Source organism: Amaranthus tricolor, chromosome 4, assembly GCF_026212465.1.
Source record: "Amaranthus tricolor cultivar Red isolate AtriRed21 chromosome 4, ASM2621246v1, whole genome shotgun sequence".
In the NCBI taxonomy this organism is placed as follows: domain Eukaryota; kingdom Viridiplantae; phylum Streptophyta; class Magnoliopsida; order Caryophyllales; family Amaranthaceae; genus Amaranthus; species Amaranthus tricolor.
Window position 1 is genome coordinate 11,780,650 of NC_080050.1, and position 22,295 is coordinate 11,802,944.

At 35.0% G+C, this 22,295-nt stretch overlaps 1 protein-coding gene across 1 annotated transcript; it reads left to right on the forward strand.

The window, feature by feature from the left end:
* Positions 1-5,104: 5,104 nt before the first annotated feature.
* Positions 5,105-21,977, forward strand: LOC130809939 (probable pectin methyltransferase QUA3). Its single transcript, XM_057675814.1, has 7 exons — positions 5,105-5,816; positions 10,133-10,336; positions 10,423-10,633; positions 10,713-10,974; positions 11,215-11,589; positions 13,033-13,128; positions 21,415-21,977. The coding sequence occupies exons 1-7, from the start codon at positions 5,379-5,381 to the stop codon at positions 21,626-21,628; spliced, it is 1,800 nt and encodes a 599-aa protein (XP_057531797.1). The 5' UTR covers positions 5,105-5,378; the 3' UTR covers positions 21,629-21,977.
* The last annotated feature ends 318 nt before the right edge of the window (positions 21,978-22,295 follow it).

Genomic DNA, 22,295 nt, shown 5'->3' on the forward strand with positions numbered 1-22,295 from the left:
AAAGTCAAGGAGTAAAGCCCTTAGTTTCATACAGTTTCACCAGAGGTAAATACTTTTTAAGTTTTTTATACATACATAATACATTCATACATTATATATTCATATTTTATAAACATTTATTTATTGTGTTTTGTGAATACGTGTTAGGTGGTGGAACGGGATCTTTTAACAAACATTTGGCAAAGAAGCATGGAATCACAAAAGAAACTCATGCAGCAAGCGGCAGCGGGACCACAAGTGGAAGCCGACAGACACAATGGGACATTCCCAACACAGGTATGCCTTTTAGATATAATCGTAATGACATGATTGATGAATTTTCTAGGTATGTAATTTGTGATGAATTGCCTTTTAACCACGGTGAAAGTAGGGCATACGAGCGTCTCACTAGACAACAATTGCAACCACAATATAGAGCAATCCCTAGGAGCACTCTTAAAAGACGCACAATTAAATTATACGAATCAATGCGCTATGAATTAGTTGAAATGTTTAAATCGTTTAATGGTAGGGTTAGCATAACAACTGACATTTGGTCTGCTCCCCCACATTTAGAACCTTATATGTGTGTAACAGCACACTGGATAGATCGAAATTGGATTATTCAAAAAAGAATAATTGCTTTTGAGACAATGCCAGAAAGACATACCGGTGAAAACATAAAATATAGATTAGTAGAGATATGTAGAGAATGGAACTTATTAGATAAAATATTTTGTTGTTCAACTGATAATGCAACCGCAAACATTAAATGTATAGAACTTTTGTTTAACGAACCTGCCTTTAGTTTAATCCTTGGGGGTAGCTTATTACACATACGTTGTTGTGCGCATATAGTTAACTTATCTTGTCAAGTAGGCATAAAACAATTAAGTGAATTATTAGAACCAATTAGGGATATAGTGAAATGGCTTAGGATCGGAAAGATAAAAAGAAGATATAAACAATTATGTGACCAATACCAACTTAAAAAAGTGTATTGGTCATTAGATACTCCTACACGTTGGGGCTCAACCAACGATTTATTAAGAAAGGCGATTGCTTATCGCCCAGTAATAACACAAATATATAGTGAGTATACAGATAGTTTCATAGCTGATGAAACTTGGGAATTAGCAATAGGTGTACATAACATATTAGAAGCGTATGACCACGCGACTAAGATTTTTTCTTATGTTTATGAACCGAACGTTCACTTAGTAATAAGTGAATGTATTACTATTTTTTATCATCTACTTAAACATACACATGAAGATACTAACCCACAATTAAGGCCGATTCTTGCAGATATGATGGAAAAATGGAAATCATATTTTACCGATTTTCCTTATATTTATGGAATCGCAACCATTTTGGACCCACGTTTTAAAACTGAGGTCCTAACTAAAGTAATAGGATTTTATTATCAATCGTTAGATCGCCCGTCTTCTGATGTACAATATTATGTAGGAACATGTAAAAAATATTTAGCTGAACTGTATGATTTTTACGCTAGTGTATACAACCCGAAACGCGATATGTCTAGGCGTGCTAGCGTTTCGGCTCGTCCCACTTTCTATAATTCAGTAATAGCTAACATAATGACTCAAGATGATAGTTTTGTAGGATCTTCTTCTTCCTCGACCACATATTTAGAACTAGATAGTTATCTTAAACACCACTTTGAAATAGACCCAAGTGTCTATAATATTTTGGAGTGGTGGAAAGAAAAATCTGTTAAATTTCCCATTTTATCGAGAATTGCAAAGGATGTCCTTGCAATTCCCGCGTCAACTATTGCGTCGGAGTCTGCTTTTAGTGCAGGTAGAAGAGTTTTGGACGAAAAGCGATCTCGTCTTGCTCCACATAGTATTCAAATATGTGTTTGCAAGAAAGATTGGGATCAAGCTGAGATTCGAACACAAGGACTAAGGAACGATGATGATCAAGACGACGATGATGATCCATGGATGATGATGGATACAACTTCATCATCGTCAGGAGGAGAGTCAGCGGAAGCATCTAATCAACCACATGATGATGACGAAGACGAATAGGATCAATCCGACAAGCGACAACGATGAATCAACACTCAACAACTATAAATAAAAGGTATGACAAAGAACTACGTGGGCTTTGATTCCTTCGGGATACGTAGGCAGCTTAGTATTCATTTGGGTACTAGGTTCAAGTCCATTTTCTCCCTCTTTTTTTATTAATCATCTTTATCGACATTATCATTGATTCGTTTCTTATTAATTTATTTTTTTCCATTCTTTTTAGTAAATATTTCAATAACGATGACAACTTGACATGCAATGAATTTCGCTAATAATCAAGTAATCATCAAAGGTACGTCCGCGATATTATAGTATTTTTTTATTATACAAAAATTTAAAGAAAAAATTAAAATGGAACCGATGGTCCGACCCGCCCGTCCCGTGAGTTGGAACCGCCGGAACCGCCTCATGAACCGCCAAGGAACCGTTTGGAACCGCCCGGAACCGGAACCGTTCGCAACAGGTTCCAAATGGAACCGGAACCGGATGGAACCGGAACGGAACCGGACCAACCCGGACCGTGGCCATGCCTAAACATGGGGAACCAAGGGGATAGACCTCAACAGCACCCACAAAACCAAAGGAACAATGAGGATAAAACTTTGAAGATTGACTTACCTAGCTTTGATGGACACTTTCTAGACCCAGAGGTGTACTTGGATTGGGAAGCTAGTATGGAAAGATACTTTGACTTTAAGGAAACCACACCTGAACAACAATTTAAGCTAGCTAAGATTAAACTGACCAAGCTTGCTGCTACATGGTTAGAAGGAGTGCAGAAGCAAAGAAGGAGGGAGGATAGAGAAAGAATCAATACATGGGAAAAACTGAGGAAACACTTATGAAGGAAGTATGTCCCACGCAATTATAGACAACAGCTTTGCATACAATGGGGAACATTAAGACAAGAAAATAGGACTGTGTCTGAAGTGCCACAATTGAGTAAGATTGTGTCTGAAGTGCAAACTGGTAGATGTCAAGCATTCTGTTGACAGAAGAGAAGTTGAAATATGATATTGGTTTGATTTAAGAGAAGTGTCAACATTATACAGACCATTGTGAGTATTACCAAGGACCTGAGCATGCTTCATCAAATGGTCCTGTGAAAAAGATGGAAAGGGAATAAGTAAGCAATTTGTGGGTGTAAAAAGAACAAAGTTTTGAAGCTGAGTGGTCAATTTATAGATTGAAATGAGATTAAATTGAAAATCAGGAACATGAAGCACATTATCAAGAATCAAAGCATCTGATATTTGACAAATCCTATGTTCATGACCTTAGCTTGTTGACCATTGGGTTGAGTTATGTGTATTAACAGGTTTGTAGTGTAGAAAATGTGCCAAAGAAGGGCTAATATGATCTGTTGCACCACTTTCAAGAATCCAATGATCATTCTTAGCAGATGACAGAAAACAAAGATTGTTACCTGTTAGAAGAGTTGATTTTGATGAAGAAGATGTATTAAGATCTTTATTTGGAGCAAACTGTTTTGCCAACATGTTGACAAACTGTTGGTATATTTCAGGTGTGATATTGTTGTCTGACTTTGTATTTGAGCTGATATTTTCATCAATTTCTGAAGTTAAATGCTGCCCTTCAGAAAACACTGCAACCCTTCTTGGCATATTCCTCAATTCAGGATGAAGTTTAAAGCATCTATCTATAGTGTGGCTTGATTCTTATGATATGCAGACCCATTACCAGAACCAGATTGATATGAAACAGACCCATATCTCCCTTTATTGTAATTTCCAGAATGATGACCAATCATGTAGGGAAAAAAAATTCCTATTTCCATTGGTATTAAACTGGTTTCTATTGACAGCAAAAGCATTATTTTCACTCACAGAAGCCAAATTATCAGAAAATTCTCTCTGGGTCTCATCTTGAATCAAAATACTGTAAGCAGTATTAACATCTGGTACTGGTTTAATCATGAGAATATTGCCTCTAACAGTTTTATATGCTCCATTCAAACCTATTAAGAATTTGTACAGTCTTTGATTTTTAATCAACTCAACAATTGAACCGTTAACATCACAAGTACAAAGACCACAAGAACATTTGGGAATTTTCACAAGACTGTCATATGCATCCCACAAACTCTTCAATTTGGTAAAATGCTCAGTAATTGACAAATTTCCTTGTTCAAAAGAATTTAATTCTTTATCAATTTGCAGAATTTTAGGTCTATTAGATTGAGAGAACCTATTCTTTAACTCGTTCCATATATCAGTAGCAGAATTACGGTAAAGAATACTGGAACTAATGTTTTCTTCACAAGAATGTAGAAGCCAAGAAATTACCATTTTATCGCATCTTTCCCACTGCTTTGCCATCTGAGGATTTGCTGGTTTTCTGCAAGAACCATCTACAAATCCCATCTTATTCTTGGCCACTAAAGAAATCTGGACTGAGCGTTCCCATTGTTCAAAATTCAAGCCATTCAGATGTTTGGTAGAAAGAGAATGGTTAGTATTGTCACTATGACCTAGAAACAATTCATGATTGTAATCAGGAACAAAATTTGGGGAAATTCCAGAATCCATTTCTTTCAAAACGAAGAGAGAAAAGAAAAAAAAATGTAAGAATCAGCTACTTTTCTCAGCCAAACGTGGCTCCGATACCATGAAATTTATAGAAAAAATAGAGAAAGAAGAAGAAGGAAGAAACAAAGAGAGAAAACAGAAGGTTCTCTTATTCAGCCAAAAATTACCGAAATAGCACATATATTTGTTATATATATACAACAACTTAGCTGTCCTCTATTTTCCTATCCACATGTACTAACATATTTACAAGATTTTTAGCCAGCTGTCAAAGAATCAAAAACAAAATTCTCTGTTATTTCTAACAAAACCAATGACACAAAGTATATATTAAAACCAATCATTTACAACTTAGAACTCATTCACAAAATGTTTATTTTTTATCATCGATGACATTACACAGCATTGGGTTTGAGTTGTCTTAGAATTTAGAAAGTAATAAGAAAATCATCTGCTTACCGCCACTCCTTCTCTCTCCTTGCTCTGTAAAACTTCCACCGTCACTTAATCTCAAAAAAAAAAAAAATAAAATAATAAAATAAAATTTCCACCGTCATTCCTGAACTGACAAATCCAGAATTAATACTCCATTTAAATCTCCTTTATTTTTTCTTCCAATTTCCTCATTTCTTCATTCCACTATATTTGATAAATTTAGATCACACTCATAGTAGATACTACACTCAACTCTCTCATCACTTACTCAATTCCACGCAAAATTCCCCAAATTCCAAAACCCTATTTTCCCATTCCCCCAAAACAATGCTAATTTAACCATCAGATCTATAATATGGGACATTTGAATCTACAATCATCAAAAAAGCAAGGAAAACAATGGAAACTTTTAGATTTAGTAACCGCCTTCTTCTTTGGAATCGTAATCCTCTTTTTTCTTCTTGTTTTCACCCCTTTAGGTGACTCGCTTGCTGCTTCGGGTCGTCAAACATTGCTCCGAACTTCCGCTTCGGATCCGAGACAACGTAAGAAGTTTATTGTTGCTTTAGAGGAAAAAAGTAGTATCGGTGGCGGGCAATTGATCGATTTCTGCCCGGCGGAGTTTGTTGATTATATGCCGTGTGAAGATCCGAAGAGGAATAGTATGTTGAGTAGGGAGATGAACTTTTATCGTGAAAGACATTGCCCGAAACCTGAAGATTCTCCTCTTTGTTTGATTCCTCCTCCTAAGGGTTATAAAGTTCCTGTTCAGTGGCCTCAGAGCTTGCATAAGGTATTCCCAATATCGTTTTAGTATTTTGATTATTTTTATTGGTTCATTTTTGAAATTGATTATGATTGTTTTTTGGGTTATGTTTTGTTTATGTTGATTGGAATTGTTATATTTTTGATTGAGATTGGTTTAGATTTGTATCGTAATTCAGTATCATGATGTAAGATTGGGTACGTCTGTTAGGCTGGAGCTACAATTAGATGCATTACAGCAATGCACTTTAGTTCACTACCAGTTTGGTTTATTTGAGCAATAATAATTAGAGAAATTCCACATATAGCATCAAACTTTCATGAAATGCAAGTGGTACCACTTTTGTTAAATTTTTCCACGTAGTAGCATCTAATTTATGCCTTATCTAACTGCCGTAGTATTTTTCGTTAAAGTCTTGTCAGTTTTCGTTTAATTCACCAGTGTTGGTTGTTGTCTTTATAATTTGTCCTAAATCATTTTTGTGCTCTCGAATGTTTAATTCACCATTTTGACATTTAATTTGCCGTTTAACCGATCAACGCTCTCAAATGTTTAGGACAAATTATAAAAACAACAAGCAATACTTAATGAGGGTGGACACGTCAAAATGGTGAATTATATGGAAATTGACAAGAATTTAATGGAAAATGCTATAACTGTTAAATAAGGCATAAACTAGATGCTACAATGTTGAAAAATCTTACAAAAATGCTACCACTAACATTTTATGAAAGTTCGATGCTACCACGTGGAATTTCTCTAATAATTACTCGAGCTCTAATAATTACTCGCGTTTGTTCATTCCAGACTAGCAAGATGTTTTAGAAGATAACGCTGATCTTTGAGGCTTTGTTTACATTGATCTGGTATTCGCTAGTACCAATTATCTTTTGTTTTAGTTGATTATGATTTTTAAAGGATTGGATTTGTTGTAATGGTTCTTGGATGAGCTCAAAGAAATTTCCAAGAGCTTTAGCATTATCACTGTTCATGTTTCTAATAAAAATCATTTATAAATTATAATTAAGTAATAAAGCTTATTTGTTATTTGTAGCCGCAAAGTTTATTTTTTACGAGTTATAGCCATTATAAATCAAAAAGTGTATCTATTGTAGCAATGTCACTAAAACCCAATAACCGGACGTTTTACTGATAGTGGACTCAACTTAACTACCTTTGACCTGACCTAAGTTACCAAAAGTACCCATCACCTTCTCTCTTCATCTCTTGCTCAAACTAATCTGTAATCCTAAATTCCAATTTCCAAGTTTAGATTTTGACTAAATAAGAATCATTCTCCTTCATTGGTTCCAAATATGTTCCATCCCATAAATTTAGATTTATCATATCTTTTCCTCTGTTGACCGTAATTTTACAAATCACTTAGAACTTACAAAATCTTGAACCTGACATTTCAAGCACAATTCTGCTTTACTTGCTGTTTTTGTCCTTGTATGCTCCAAATCTCACCAACGATGTCAATCATAGACGGTCTCTAAGCTCCTGTCTTTACCACACAAGTCAAAGAAAGCCGAAAAACCCTTTGAATCTCATCCCTACTTGCTTGATACAATATCTCATAGTCCATAATCTGAATCATGCAATTATTTATCCAGCTGAAACAAACTTATCAACCAAGTCTGCCCTGGACATCATAGAAGGCACTTTTCTAGTCAATAGTTCCAAAATCGAAACCCAAAGCTATACACGTCAGGCTTGTGGGTCACCTTTTGAGTTTCTATATATTCGGGATCAATATTTCGTAGAGTTCCTTCAACAGACCATCTTGTTAAGTCATTATTCCTGACCATCAATGTCAAGGCTTCAGTTAAGTAAAGGTCAACTAGTTTGGAATTTGATTGAGCTTTGGCGGGACTTTGATAGCTACAACACGGTCTTCAAGGATAGTTTTATAGACAATGCCATAAGAACTACTACCAATTACGAGAGCAGGGTCATAATTATTAATAGCCTTCTCCATATCTTTTCTTGAGAAAATTTTAAGTTGCCCTGTTTCTTTATGTTGCACTTGCCTTCTCCATATTCTCAAATATTTTTGTTTCATTAACATCTCAAATCAAATGTTATTGCTCTTGATCTTCTTCTTGTACATTGTTTGAATTTGACACATCTACATATGCAAGATGACTGCTTCCTTGTTTTTGTCTCAATTTGAACTTTTGATCAAACTGCAAAAAATGAAATTCTTCAACAAAATGTATATTAACTAGTACTGATGGTTCATGGAGTTATACTTTTGCTCTAAACGTGAAACAAATTGGACGTTTGCAAAACGGATGATTGGAATGGGTACGTTTAGTAGCAAGGGTTAAACAGGTTATTGCTTTGGCATGTCCATTGACAGATATGCCATTTTTGTTTGTTGCTAAGGCCTGTAACCTAATAGATTAGATGGGAATGAACTTACCAAAACAAAGATATCGATGAAGAAGAGAGAAGGAGAGAGAAGGTGAGGGGTAGTTTGGGTGATTTAGGTAAGGTCAACGGTCATGGAAAAGTCCAGTCATCAGATTCTGGTGACATAGTTATAATAAATGCACTTTCCGATTTATAGTGGCTACAACTTTACGGGTATAAATAATAAATGAGTTAAACTATGTGGCTATAATTGATAAATGATTTGTCTAATAATGTATCTTGATATAGAATTTTTGAGTTACATAATGGTAATCTTTGAACATTTGTCTATAGTGAACATCAATTGGGAAATAATAATAATCATTTGCATTGTTCTTTGGTTGTTTGATTATGTGTGCAAAAGACACTCTTGATACTTTATGAATTATAATTGCATTTCCTTGTATATTACTTGAATCGATTAATGGAATTTGGTTACTGAAATTGTATTATTTTCTTGAATAAATTGATATAAGCTGGATATATTTAGGCACTAGGATCAATTTTACCGCCCAGCATTTATTTAGGCTATGTTACTCAGACTTTCTGTTTTTGCTGGCTTACCGGACAACGGCCGGTACAGATACCGGTGCTGAATACGTGTCCAGTATACCAGATTGCACAAGGGTACGGCAGTTTCACAAATCCAGTTGTCATTTTTACTTTCTCAATTGAAACTTGAAGAAGATGAATGAGGGAGTACTTGTGAAGAGGATGAAGAAAAAAATACAAAAAGGGAAAAATGCAATGAAAGAGGTGAAGAAGAAGAAAAATAAAGAAAAATATTGAAAAGAAAAAAGCTTACCATTGTTTTCATGGTAGAAGAAAGAGTAAAGGAAAAGAGAGAACTGAGAAGACGCCCTTTGATAGTATTTGGACTACAGTAGCCTGTAGGTTTTTTTGAAGGGTTGGAGTACAGTAGGTTATATTGAGTTGACACACTTCTTCAGCTTTGCAGGTTATCACGTGATTACTGATCGTTTTCTGATACGCTTTGTTTTCTTTGTCATTTTATTTCTGTTTTATTTTCTCTTACCTTTTTTTATTTTTTATTTTTTTATTTTTTTTTCTTACTTTTACTATGCTTTCTCTTACCTTTTTTTTTAAAAATTTTTTTTTCATCTTACTTTTTCTATGCTTTAGAGTAAGAATGCTCGACTTACCTTCTAAATTATTTTGCCGCATCTTCGTACCTGTACCCAATAATAGGACGGTGTCTGTATTTTAGAATTCTAAAATAGTCGTACTGGACACTAGGATACACACCTGTATCTGGTACCCGTATCCGAGTCCAAGTAACATAGGTGTGTGTCTTGTTCTGTCCAGGTAGTTGTCATTTTTAAAGATGTACTTCCTCCGTTTCATTATAATTGCTACATTTTAATTTTTACGCATTCCATTGCGTTTTTTTGTTTATTTATATGTTGAATTATACAAATCCAAAAATTATAAAAAATTAATATTATGAAAGTATGCGATTAGACGATTCAAACAAGATCGCACTTGACTATATTTTTACTTACACATTAGTCGCAATATATAAAATTAGCTTGAACGATGAATAGTGTGCATAATCGAAATGTAGCGAATATTTCTGAACGGAGGAAGTATGTTAATTAGATTTATTACTTAATAGCTGGGTGGTTGATGATGACAATAATAACAATCATGTACGATGCGCTCTGTGAGGCTTTAATGTACATAGTTATGCTAATGCTGTTCACCCTTTATAAACTCAAGTATAGAGGATGAAGGCTCTTGGAGATTAAATTTAGAAGATTAATGTCAGGAGTAGTTAAAGGATTGGGGAGTCAAATATGTAGTGAAGTTGCTGTTATTGATGCATGTATGCTTCACTGAGTTCAATCTACATGCCTGGTATTGTAGGTAACTTGGTAGTAATGGTGATTGTTTCTATTTTGTAGATTTGGCACTCAAATATGCCATACAATAAGATTGCTGATAGGAAAGGCCATCAAGGATGGATGAAAAGAGAAGGCGAATACTTTATTTTCCCTGGTGGGGGGACAATGTTTCCTGATGGAGCTGTACAATATATAGAAAAGCTTGGGCAGTATATTCCCATTACCGATGGAGTCTTGAGGACTGCTCTTGACATGGGCTGCGGGGTATGATATTTTGATTGATTCTTGCTTTCAATCAGATATTGATACTTTTTTAGGCATATATAGGATTAAGCTGTTGTTTTTTACAGGTTGCTAGTTTTGGGGGTTACCTTCTGAAACAAAATATTATGACCCTCTCATTTGCTCCAAGAGATTCTCATAAAGCTCAAATTCAATTCGCCTTGGAAAGAGGGGTCCCAGCATTTGTTGCCATGCTCGGGACCCGTAGACTCCCATTTTCTGCCTTCTCATTTGACTTGGTGCACTGTTCAAGATGTTTAATCCCGTTTACTGCCTATAGTGAGTTATTCTTCACTTGTCCTGTTTTGCCTTTTACTTTTTACAGTTTTTGAGATGATTAGTTTCACCTAATTTGCAGACGCATCGTATTTTATTGAAGTGGATCGCTTACTGCGCCCAGGGGGTTATGCTGTGATATCTGGCCCTCCTGTGCAGTGGGCCAACCAAGACAAAGAGTGGGCTGACCTTCAGGCTGTTGCGAGGTCATTGTGTTATGAGCTAATTGCTGTTGATGGGAACACAGTCATCTGGAAGAAACCTACGGGAGATGCATGCTTCCCCAATCAGAATGAATTTGAGATAACTATATGTGATGAGTCTGATGATCCAAGTTCTGCATGGTAATTTGAGAATGCATTCTGTGAGGTCTCCGACTTCAGTTATAGACTTTTATTAAACATGATAACCTTTCATAAATTGTGATCAAAGCAAAGTATATAGACGAACCTTACTTTGAATGTCAAAATTTTCTTTTCATTGCAAATGAACGAACTAGTTTTTTTTTTTTTTTTTTTTTTTTTTTTTTTTTTTTTTGTGGTTAAAAAAAGGGTTGTAATTTGTGATGCATGCTGACGTTTCAGGTACTTCAAATTGAAGACATGTGTGAGCAGAACTTCGTCCGTGAAAGGTGATATTAGTGTTGGGGCAATACCCAAATGGCCAAAGAGGCTGACAAAAGCTCCTACACGAGCTACTCAAATTAAAAACGGGTTAGATGTATTTGAAGCTGATGCTAGAAGGTGGGCAAGGAGAGTTTCTTATTACAAGACTTCCTTGAACTTGAAGCTTGGGACATCCACTGTACGCAATGTGATGGATATGAATGCATTTTTTGGAGGTTTTGCTGCTGCTCTTGTATCTGACCCGGTGTGGGTAATGAATGTAGTGCCTCCATACAAACCTTCAACATTAGACGTGATTTTTGACAGAGGCCTGATAGGTGTCTATCATGATTGGTGAGTCTTCTTGGCATGTATCTTTGCAATGCGCATTAGATTCGTTATTTAAAGGATGAACATAATACACTGCATGTCTAGGGATGAGGCGCTTGCTTAAGTGCTTTTGAACAACGCTTGATGTCCATCATTTTGGTTATGCTTTTCTACAGTTTGAACAAATATCAACCTTTTGTTTTATTGAAGTATAAAGAACTTAGTTGCTGCTCTGCTCTTTATTTGTTTGATGAAGGAATAACTCTTTTATTTAAGTAGAAAGAACCCACTTGAGCTTGGTTACATTAATATGTTTCCTAGTTGTAAAAATTGTTGCTATTATTTGGCCTTGGGTCCGTGATGGGTGTTCCTTCACATCATAGCTTGTATTATCAAATGTTCTCGGAACAAATACTATGAAATTTGTCAAAATAGTAAGTTATGGGATTCACGTGCTCAATTGCTTAGGAGTTTACGTAGAAAAATATTATTATGATAACTGCTTAAGTACTTAAATTAGAAGCGAAACAGGCGCTCTTCAATTTTTTGTTTGACATTTGGTAGGTACCATCTTGAATTGAAATGAGGCAAATTATTGCTACACTGCAACCTGACATGACTAACATGTCTGCCAGTTTTACTGTTAAACCTGAAACAAGAAACACTTTTTCATATGTGTAAAATTATATATTTTCACAATGTGTATTGCTCCATGTACACTGTGTCCATTCAAGTGTGCAAGCGGCACTTGAATTCAAAGTTCTGTAAAATCATTGCTGTCTGCTGATAATAAATTTGACGCACCCATAATATCTGCATTTTCTTGATTATGTAAGCAATAAGCGTCCTTTCCATCATATCATTGTTAGATTGCTGAAAAAGGTCCACATAATCTTGTTAGTCTATTTCAAATCTGACCTCTCCTGTTTTGATTATGTGAAGTTTGTTTGACACATGTTCTTTTTATAATAATATCTCACTTGAAGTTATTGCATCAAATTTTTATGATTACAATATAACTAATAGATTAATCTTATGTAAGTCTTTTTGGTACTTAGCATAACAAAAAACTGATGTCTTCTCAATAATGTCCTTATCCCATTGATTCCCTCCATAAATCCTGCATGTTGTAGGAATGTGTCTCCTCATTAATCATAGAATACAGACTATTAAAAACTGAGGTTTAATAAATTTGGAAATGAGTCTCATTTTCGGTTTTAATATTTCTTGCAAATTGGTCATACCTGGTTTTCTAAAGGGAAATTTGGAGTTTATCTTACATTCTGTGTGGGGAGAATATGTTGATGGTGCTTTTTTTTTATACCAAAAGCTCGGGCCCGTTTCTCATGTACCTTTGTAAGCTAGTATGATCCCAGTTTGTTGTAGCCTCTATTTATATTAGCCTTTGTGTAAAATCTTTTTGGTCCTCTTTCCACCTTCCGTATTTATATACTTTTATTTATGTAGGTGTGAGCCTTTTTCAACGTATCCTCGTACATATGATTTTCTCCATGTATCTGGCATAGAGTCTTTAACAAAAGATTCGGCTTCAGGCAAGCAGAGGTATGTTTTGGATATTTTCTACTCTTGTAATTTTCTTGCATTCTCATATTCTGTCTTGCTGCTGTCTTGCCGTTCATTAAAAATCCGTTCTTGGTACTGCCAATATTTATGATGCTTCTTGGTTTTGAAGTTCCTTTTACTTTTTTAGCTTGCTATTATTACTGAGTTCTGATGCATGATTTCAAAATTTTGGGTATTTATTTAATCTGCATTGCTGATATGTAATTGTGCTGTATTCTCTTTGGATGGTTGACTAGAGTTGCTTATTTTGTTGCCGATGTTCTTTTGAATGTTGTCATTTCTTACAATGAGAAGCTTTACTCCTTTATATTGTTCCATGAAATGTGTCCTTGTGATTGTCACGTGATTCACTAATTTCCTCGCGAATCCCGAATCGAAAAAGCGAAGTATGGTCGGTTTTGGGTTATTTTTGATTCATTTTGAGTGGATCGAGAATTCAAAATGCAAATAGCTTGCGAATTATGTATACATTGGGTCTTTGTCTTATGTTTTTGCTTCTCATGTATTGAGAACCTTGGTCGGCCTATATTACAGATTTACTGACTAGTGAGAGTCTTGCTATGAAGGCTAGTTTTAAGGTATTGGCTTAACATTTTCAATTAGTTTCTGAAACCCCTATCAGAGAGGCAAAATATCAGAATGTACATCGCTATTTGCAAGTTTTGGGAAAAAAAAGTTTTGGAGCTATGGTATGGTTTTCTAGTACAATAAATAGTATATAAGATTATAACTTATAGCTACTCAATGAACTGGTCTTTGGTGGTAATATTTCTTTGAAGGCACAGATATAAGGCCAAAATCTTTAATGCAATAATCCCCAAAAACTCTAGACGTTGCTAGCCCTGACAATTCTTTGTCCTGTAGCCACACCTAGGGCTGAACACGGTCCGGTCTGGTCTGGTTTGACAGAAAAATCAGACCAGACCAGAAATTCCGGTCTGGAAATTTTTCAGACCAGACCAGACCAGTCAACAGACCAGACCGGACCAGACCAGACCGTTCTAGAACGGTCTGGTCTGGTCTGGTGTACGGTTTTTTTTTTTTTTAAATTTTTTTTAAAAATTTTTATTGAGTGAGAATCTAAGATAAACGATAATCTGTAAACAAAATACATCATCAAATCCGAAACATCACAAATTTTCAATAGTTAAGTACATCACTAATTTTATAATATAGAACATAAAGTAAATTCATAGTAGTCACTAGTCAGCACTCAGCAATAGCGACTTCATCCATGAATATGCATCATTGCATCAAGGAACATCAATAACTGAAGGAGCCAAATTGATCTTCAATAACTCTACAATAAAAAAAAAAATCAAAAAATATAATTTTATAAAATAAACATTATACTAATCATGATATGAAAGATCACATACCGTTCTCTAGTTGTGCTATATCCTCCAAGCACTCCTCAACTTTTAGAGAAGAAGCACGAAGCCAATCTTGACAAGAAATAAGAGCTTCTGCCATCTTTGGACTTAATGAACTTCGAAATGAATCTAGAACTCGACCTCCAGTGCTAAAGGCACTTTCCGATGCAACTGTGGATACAGGAATGGCTAGCACATCACGAGCTACAAGAGAAAGAATGGGAAACCTTGAAGTATTGTTTTTCCATCATGTCAAAATATCAGCCAATCTTGACAAGAAATAAGAGCTTCTGCCATCTTTGGACTTAATGAACTTCGAAATGAATCTAGAACTCGACCTCCAGTGCTAAAGGCACTTTCCGATGCAACTGTGGATACAGGAATGGCTAGCACATCACGAGCTACAAGAGAAAGAATGGGAAACCTTGAAGTATTGTTTTTCCACCATGTCAAAATATCAAAGCCATCTCCATCTTCTTCTGTAACCTCATCTAAATACTTGTCCACCTCTGTTTTAGTCAATTCCCCATCCTCACGAGACTCTTTGAGTTTTTTAAACTTAGATCTCATAAGTCCCTTTTTTGGAAGACCAGGTCCTACATCTTTGCTAGAACTTGAAGCACCATCACTTTGGTTCGTTGTTGCGGATGTGGAATGAAAGCCTTTGTATTCATTATATAAATCATAAAGGGCATTCTTTACCCGCATACAAACAATAGAAGCATCATTATCTTTTGTGTACATTTGTCTTATGCCGAATTCCACAGTTTCCCATTTATATCTAGGATCAAGTACAGCAGCAACATTTAGCATAACATTTAGTTTTTTAGGATCCCCCAATACTTATCACACTTCTCTTTCATTCTTTGTGCCATATACTTAAACTCATAATCAGGACTTTCACACCATTCTTTTAGCAAACAATCAACATCAGTTATATCATCAAAACAACCATTACAAGTAACATATTGTGAACCAGACACACGCAAAGTTAAATTATAAAACACTTCTAATAATTGAACTAAGCTCTTCACTTGGTCCCAATCATTAGTAGTAGGCTTTCCTAAACCATTTCCATAACCATGGGGATCTGGAAGATGCTCATGAAAATTTCGATCTTCCCCATCATACCTCTCAAATGCCAATATAAACTTCAAAGCAATGCTTAACATCAAATAAGTTGAGTTCCACCGTGTGACCACATCAAGAGACAACATGTTATTTGATGGAATCTTCTCATCCGAAATACACTTATAAAACTTTTCAATTCTAGATGGAGAAGATAAAATAAATTTAACAGCACCTCGAACTCGACAAACCGCATCAGTAACTAATTTAAGACCATCATTAACCACTAAGTTCATGATATGAGCAATACATCTTACATGCAAATATTCTCCATTCAACACACTAGTTCCCCACGTTTTGACTCTTGTTTTTAAATAAGCAATTGCAGTGTCATTAGAACTAGCATTGTCAACAGTAATGGTCATCACATTTTCAAGACCCCAAGCAAGCAAACATTTCTCAATTGCCTTCCCAATGGCCTGACCTTTATGACTTGAAATTGGACAAAAGTTTAAGATTCTTTTATTTAACTTCCAATCATTATCAATAAAATGCACAGTTAAACACATATAATTAATTTTTTGGATTGAAGTCCATGTGTCAGTAGTAAGACATACTCTCCTACAATTAGTTTTTAAAAAAGATTTTAGTTTCAACCTTTCATCCAAAAACATCTCGTAACAATCTCTAGCAACAGTCATTCTAGAAGGAACCACAAACTTATTTTGCATTTGTGAGCAAAAGTACCTAAACCCCTGGGCTTCAACAAATCTAAAGGGAAGTTCATCAACAATTGCCTCATAGTTAAACATCCAACTCTTTATGTGAGCTTCTTGTTCCCCTTGTTCATTAACACTTGATTGAAAACTCAATTGTGTTTGAGTAGCATTTGATTTGTTATTGAGTGAAAATCTAGTACACTTACTTAAAGGTGCTCTATAAGTACTAGTCCCATTTACACTAGGATTGCACTTATATTCACGACCACAATAGTTACACTTACATTTCTTTTCCATGTTTTTGTTTGTAAATTTGGTGAAGTGATCCCATATGTCGGATCTTGGTTTCACACTTACCCAATATATAAAGACTCAAGATTCAACTAGATAATCATCAAAATAGCATTTATCTAATACTTCCTCTGTTCCATAATTGTTGCTACATTTGCATGGGCACGGGAATTAAGAAAAGTGATTGACCTACACTGTAGCTGATTGTTTACTTTATAGAGTATAGTATTTTATTATTGTTAATTGAAAAAGAATAAGGAAAAATAGGTTGTTAGGTTACTTTATAGAGTATAGTATATATTTTATTATAGAGTATAGAGTATAGAGTAGGATAAAAATAGGGGTAGATAGAACTTTAAATGATTGTTTTATTACTAAAAACAGAAATGTAGCAAGTAATATGAAATTGCCAAAAATAGAATATGTAGCAAGTATTATGGAACGGAGGAAGTAAATTAACAATTTGTCTGCGGCATTTTATACATAATCATAAAAATTAACATTTGTACAATATAAATTATAATTTGTACAAAGTGGGATTTCGATGAAGTCATCTTCCTAACTATTTGTCTGCGGCATTTTATACATAAATTATAATTAACAACAAAAAATTAGTTATGTCGAAGAAGAAATGGAGGATGAAACAAAAACCCTAAAAATCAAAAACTGATAAAAAAAACCCTAAAAATCAAAAAAATCAACCAATATACTTACATTACGAGATTCTACACTTGATTCCGTGGTGAATGGTGAGATTGGAGAATGAAGATTGGAGGAGGAGCGTCGAAGCCTCGAAGAACCACAGAAGCAGAGGCGTCTTTGAAGGAGGTCGTTTGTCGATTGGCGTCTGGCGTCTGTCGACTGTCGATGGGTTGAAGCTTGAAGAGTTGAAGGAAGCGAGGCGAGGCGACTGTCGACTTCAGAGACTCAGACCTGGGCAGGAGGCGAGGAAGAGAGGAGAATGGGAGAAGGAAGCAGCTTTGCCTTTTCGTAATTTACGGCAGCAGGAGGAAACAGGAATACAGGATAGCCCTAAATCTAATCCCTAATATTAGAGTTTATTACGGTTTTTTGGTCCGGTTTTGTCTACAAAATTAAAAACCGGGATCGGACCGTAAACCGTTATTAAAAAAAAAAAAAAAAAACGGACCAGACCATTCAGACCGTAGACCAGACCAAATACTTAAATTACGGTTTGGTCCGGTTTGGTTTACGGTTTAGACCAAACTCTGTTCAGCCCTAGCCACACCCTATGGACTCTGTTCTTTAAAGTTATTTCCATTTGCTATGTTGGGCCGATCTATTTGTTGTTCCCTTAAAGAATATTCTATATATATCACAAATTTTGAACATAATTAACATTATTCATCCTTATTTAATATTAATTTGTACATAATTAACATTATTCATCCTTATTTAATATTTTATTAATGCTTATAGTCCCCATATACTTCCACTAACTTCTTTTTAATATTTTTATATTAGTAAAAGGTCCCTAAATGTTTCCCACTAATTTTATTTGAACATTTTTAATAGTTGTAGTTCTCTTTTTTTTCCACAAACTTTATTTTGATATTTTTTAATGCTCATGGCCCCCACTTTTTCTGCAATAAACTTACTCCCTCCAATTCACTACTAATATCCTATTTGCTTTTTAGACACTATTCATCTCTTACTCTTAATTTGTATTTTATTATTAATCAATAAGTTAAAATATAGTTAAGTGGGATCTTGTTTGATTCGTCTCAATGCTAGGATTATTTATATCAACTTTTCATATTTTTAATTGTGCACAATTAGAGATATTAAGAATCGAATAATTACATTGGATAGAGTGTATAAAATAAATGAGACATTAGTAGTGAATTGGAGGTAGTATTATTCAATAAAATAATATATGACCACCATCTAAAAGATCCATTTTTTTAATTCCTGTGAACATTTCTTGTGGGAACAACTTTAATAAATGGAAGGAGTACAATATACAACTTTATGTAGTTTGATACAGGGAATAAATTCATAATCTCGAAATTTTCCCTTTCCAAGTTTTTTTGGTGATTAAAATTTGTATAATCCAAGTGACAGCTTATGACACTAATGAATGAGACTTAAAAGTTCTCGACGTGGTTTGTCTTCTCATACCTTCCAACCGTATTTTTTTAGGGTTTGTGGAATCGTCTGGTAAGAAGGAAAAAGTTGAATAGAGTGAGCAACATATGCTGCTTTTTGTTCTCTCTGCCTGCCACATTTTCTTTTTGAGGAATTATAGTACTCTTTGCCACCCCCTCTAGCACTTCTGTTTACAACCACAACAATGCCAATTGCCAAGACCTTTTTATCAACATATGTGTCTTATGAAGTTGGCTAGCCGATCTTAAATTGTGATATGAAAAGGTTTGGAGTTGAGACACAATCATTCTTCCCTAGTGTTAAAAACTTGATTTTAATTTCACGAAAAATAACCTAGCCTATCTGAAGGCTTGGTCTTCTAACATCGTTCAAATGTTGGATTAGGTATGAATATGATGGATCATCTAGGTCTTAGTAGGCTATATGCTTATTTTCGCATCACTATGCAACTGATGTGCCCTTCTGAATTTTAGGATACGGAAGAACTCCAACTCAAGTCTTTTATGGCCCATTTGGTTGTTGGTATTTAATAGTGGTAATAGAAATGCTTTATAGTGTAAATTTTCATGAAATATATCATATTATTCTCATGGTAATGAAACTTTCCTCATAAAAAAGATTTTGTGTTCATAGTTTTCCATTACTAGCAAATACCATCTTTCTAAATGGTAATACATTATAATGAAATCAGTGAAGAAAATGAGATGGCTGAAATAGAAGCATAATAATTAAACTTGTCAAGAGATTTTCTCACCAAAATTAAACTAAATTTCTATTATCATTTCCATCATCTAATACTCTGTTACCAAACGGTCTATTAGTGGTAACGGATAGGTGGGAATTGATTATAATTGTGTCATGTCCTTGTATGGCATAGTGATGGGAATGAGTTGAGACTTGGGTTTTAAAATATTGTAAATCGACTAATTTGCCCATTAATTTATTTAGAACAATATCCACCATCTTTGATATCTTAATCCTCATTCATCACTTTCAAATCCAATCCACCAAAGTACCCACTACAAGCCCATTCCATTTGTGACAATATCAAGCCACTAACCCTGAAATCATGATACCTCCATAAAAAATTACTACTATCGCTACCATAATTCTTGTCACGACTAGGGGTATTCAATGGGCCGGACTAGGCCTAAGTAAATATGGGTTGGGTTGGATAAGGGCTTTTAAACATAATAGGGGCTTTAAATGGGCCGGGCTTTGAAAGCCTGTCCCGTCCCACTTTTGTTACTAGAAATTATTTTAATCCCCATTTATCAATTTACGACAATTAAATTATCATTTATAATAATTAAATTGAAAAATATTAATAATCCTCATTGACATTGTCATTTATAATATTTAAATTATACAATAATTATGCTATTTACAAAGGCCTGTTTCCGACTCATATTGAGCCCTTCTATAGCCTGCTTCATTTTAATTATAGTAGAGCTTGTTTTCGGCCCGACTTATTTTTCGGTCCCACCCTTACAAAGCCCTTCTAAAAACGAGCTGGTTAAAGGCTTAAAATGGGGGTCCGGCCCATCGAACACCCCTAGTCACGACTCACGAGGCCCACCACCGTCTGAATTGTTGGCATCACTGTCCGAATTTTCAGCATGGTTGCAAGATTTGGAAGAAGCCACAAATGAACATGAGAGACCTCTTGAGCAAGAGAATTAATAGGATAGAAGGGTATTTTGCTTCTACCATTCCTGGTCCCTGCTCCGATGTTTCGCCCCCTTGGTCATGGATTCATGGCACCTAGGCAAGGTGAGACTTGAACTCTCAGTCCCATTCCCGCTGAACAAATATGAAACATTAGCATTCTTTTCTGACATGTCCCATTCTCTCCCACCAACTTCCAGTAAATAAACAAACCCTCGGTACAGTACATAATTGTGTTGGCCTTCTAATTTGACTTTGCTGGTCAATGACATTGATTGATCTGTACATTTGGCCTGTTGTCTGTTTAATGTTTACTACAAGGAAATAGATGTGTCTGATGCAGATGTATGAACATGTTATTGCTTTTACATTGATAGATGCGACATAAAGTGGTTATGCGAGTCTCTTGAAGCAAATAATTTACTTATCAATTTTTGTTGATTAGTCTATTTTTTAATTTAAGCTTGTTTACTCCTTTTTTCATTTTCAATATTTATAAGAAATTGACTCTACCCCAAGTTAGCAAGTTCCATTTTGCTATTGGCAATTTAATGTATCTATGTTTTTAACAACTCAACCTATGGTTTTGTTCTTATCATATCGCACTTATTTTCGGTAGGGTAATTCAAAAGCTTAACTTTTAGCTAGGTGGTACTCTCACGGTTGTGGTGTGTTTGGGCTCATTCCCGCAAGGTTTTATAGCGTTTGGGCTCATTAACTTTTAGAGGTGTTAGTTCTGTTTTTTCGCATAAAGGAATCAGATGACTGATACTTCGTGATGAGCTACTTGTTTTTACTGTTGCTGGCTTGTTGCCGTAAGTTGAATTTCATGGACATTGTACTTAAGGCAAACACTTAAAACTCATTTAAGTAATAAGTTTATTCATCTTATCCTAAATTAAACTTATCCTACTACACAGATGTTTATTGAACCAAAGACATAATAAAGACCAGACTAGTGATTCACGTAATTTCTTGTGTTTTCCACTGACAGTTGAGGTGTATTTTGTTGGCAGATGTCATTTCGTAGATGTGATGGTAGAGATGGATCGGATACTACGGCCAGAGGGAACGGTGGTGGTGAGAGATTCACCAGAAGTAATCGACAAAGTAAATCGTGTTGCTCATGCTATAAGATGGACTACCTCCATCCATGAAAAGGAGCCTGAATCGAATGGCAGAGAGAAAATTCTTGTGGCAACCAAAACGTCTTGGAAGGCCGTACTTTGATATGATTGTAGCAATTAGAAAACTAGTACACGTAATGTAATTGTAACAATTTTTTGGGGATATTATGCTTCGTTATATATTTATTTATGATCTATATATCGAATGCCATACTTGAAATTCATATGCTTAAAGTCGAAGGTACACAACTAGTCCTTGTGGCTGTAAATCTATAAGTAAGCCTGTGGTGGTATGTCGAGGTCCTGGAACATGTTAATGAGGTGTTCCTTGGATAGGCTAAGAAAGCTTATGATGTTATCAATTACATGGAAATCCTTTGACATGGATTTCTTGTGACTTATTTTTTGGATTCTTGCAGTCTGCTTGAACCGGTTTTATTATTTTTTGCATGTCACACTGATTGTTTTTATTTGAATCCTGTCTAATCCAGCCCGTATCCTAATGAAAAATTGAAAAGAATAAGACAAATTAACAACAAAATGAACGAAATAAGATAAGTTTCAACTTATTTTCAAAAGTAAGCGTGCAATTTTCAAACCTGTGGTTTGGGGCTACAGGTAAAAAAAAACGAACTAGTTGTTCGCAGTTAGTAATTGCAAACAGCTATTAATTTTTTTTTTGTCATGTTCGCAGTTACTAATTGTGAACAACTACTTTTGATTTTTTCCTAATTATTGAGTTGTTGTTATTTGATGTATTTGCATTAGAG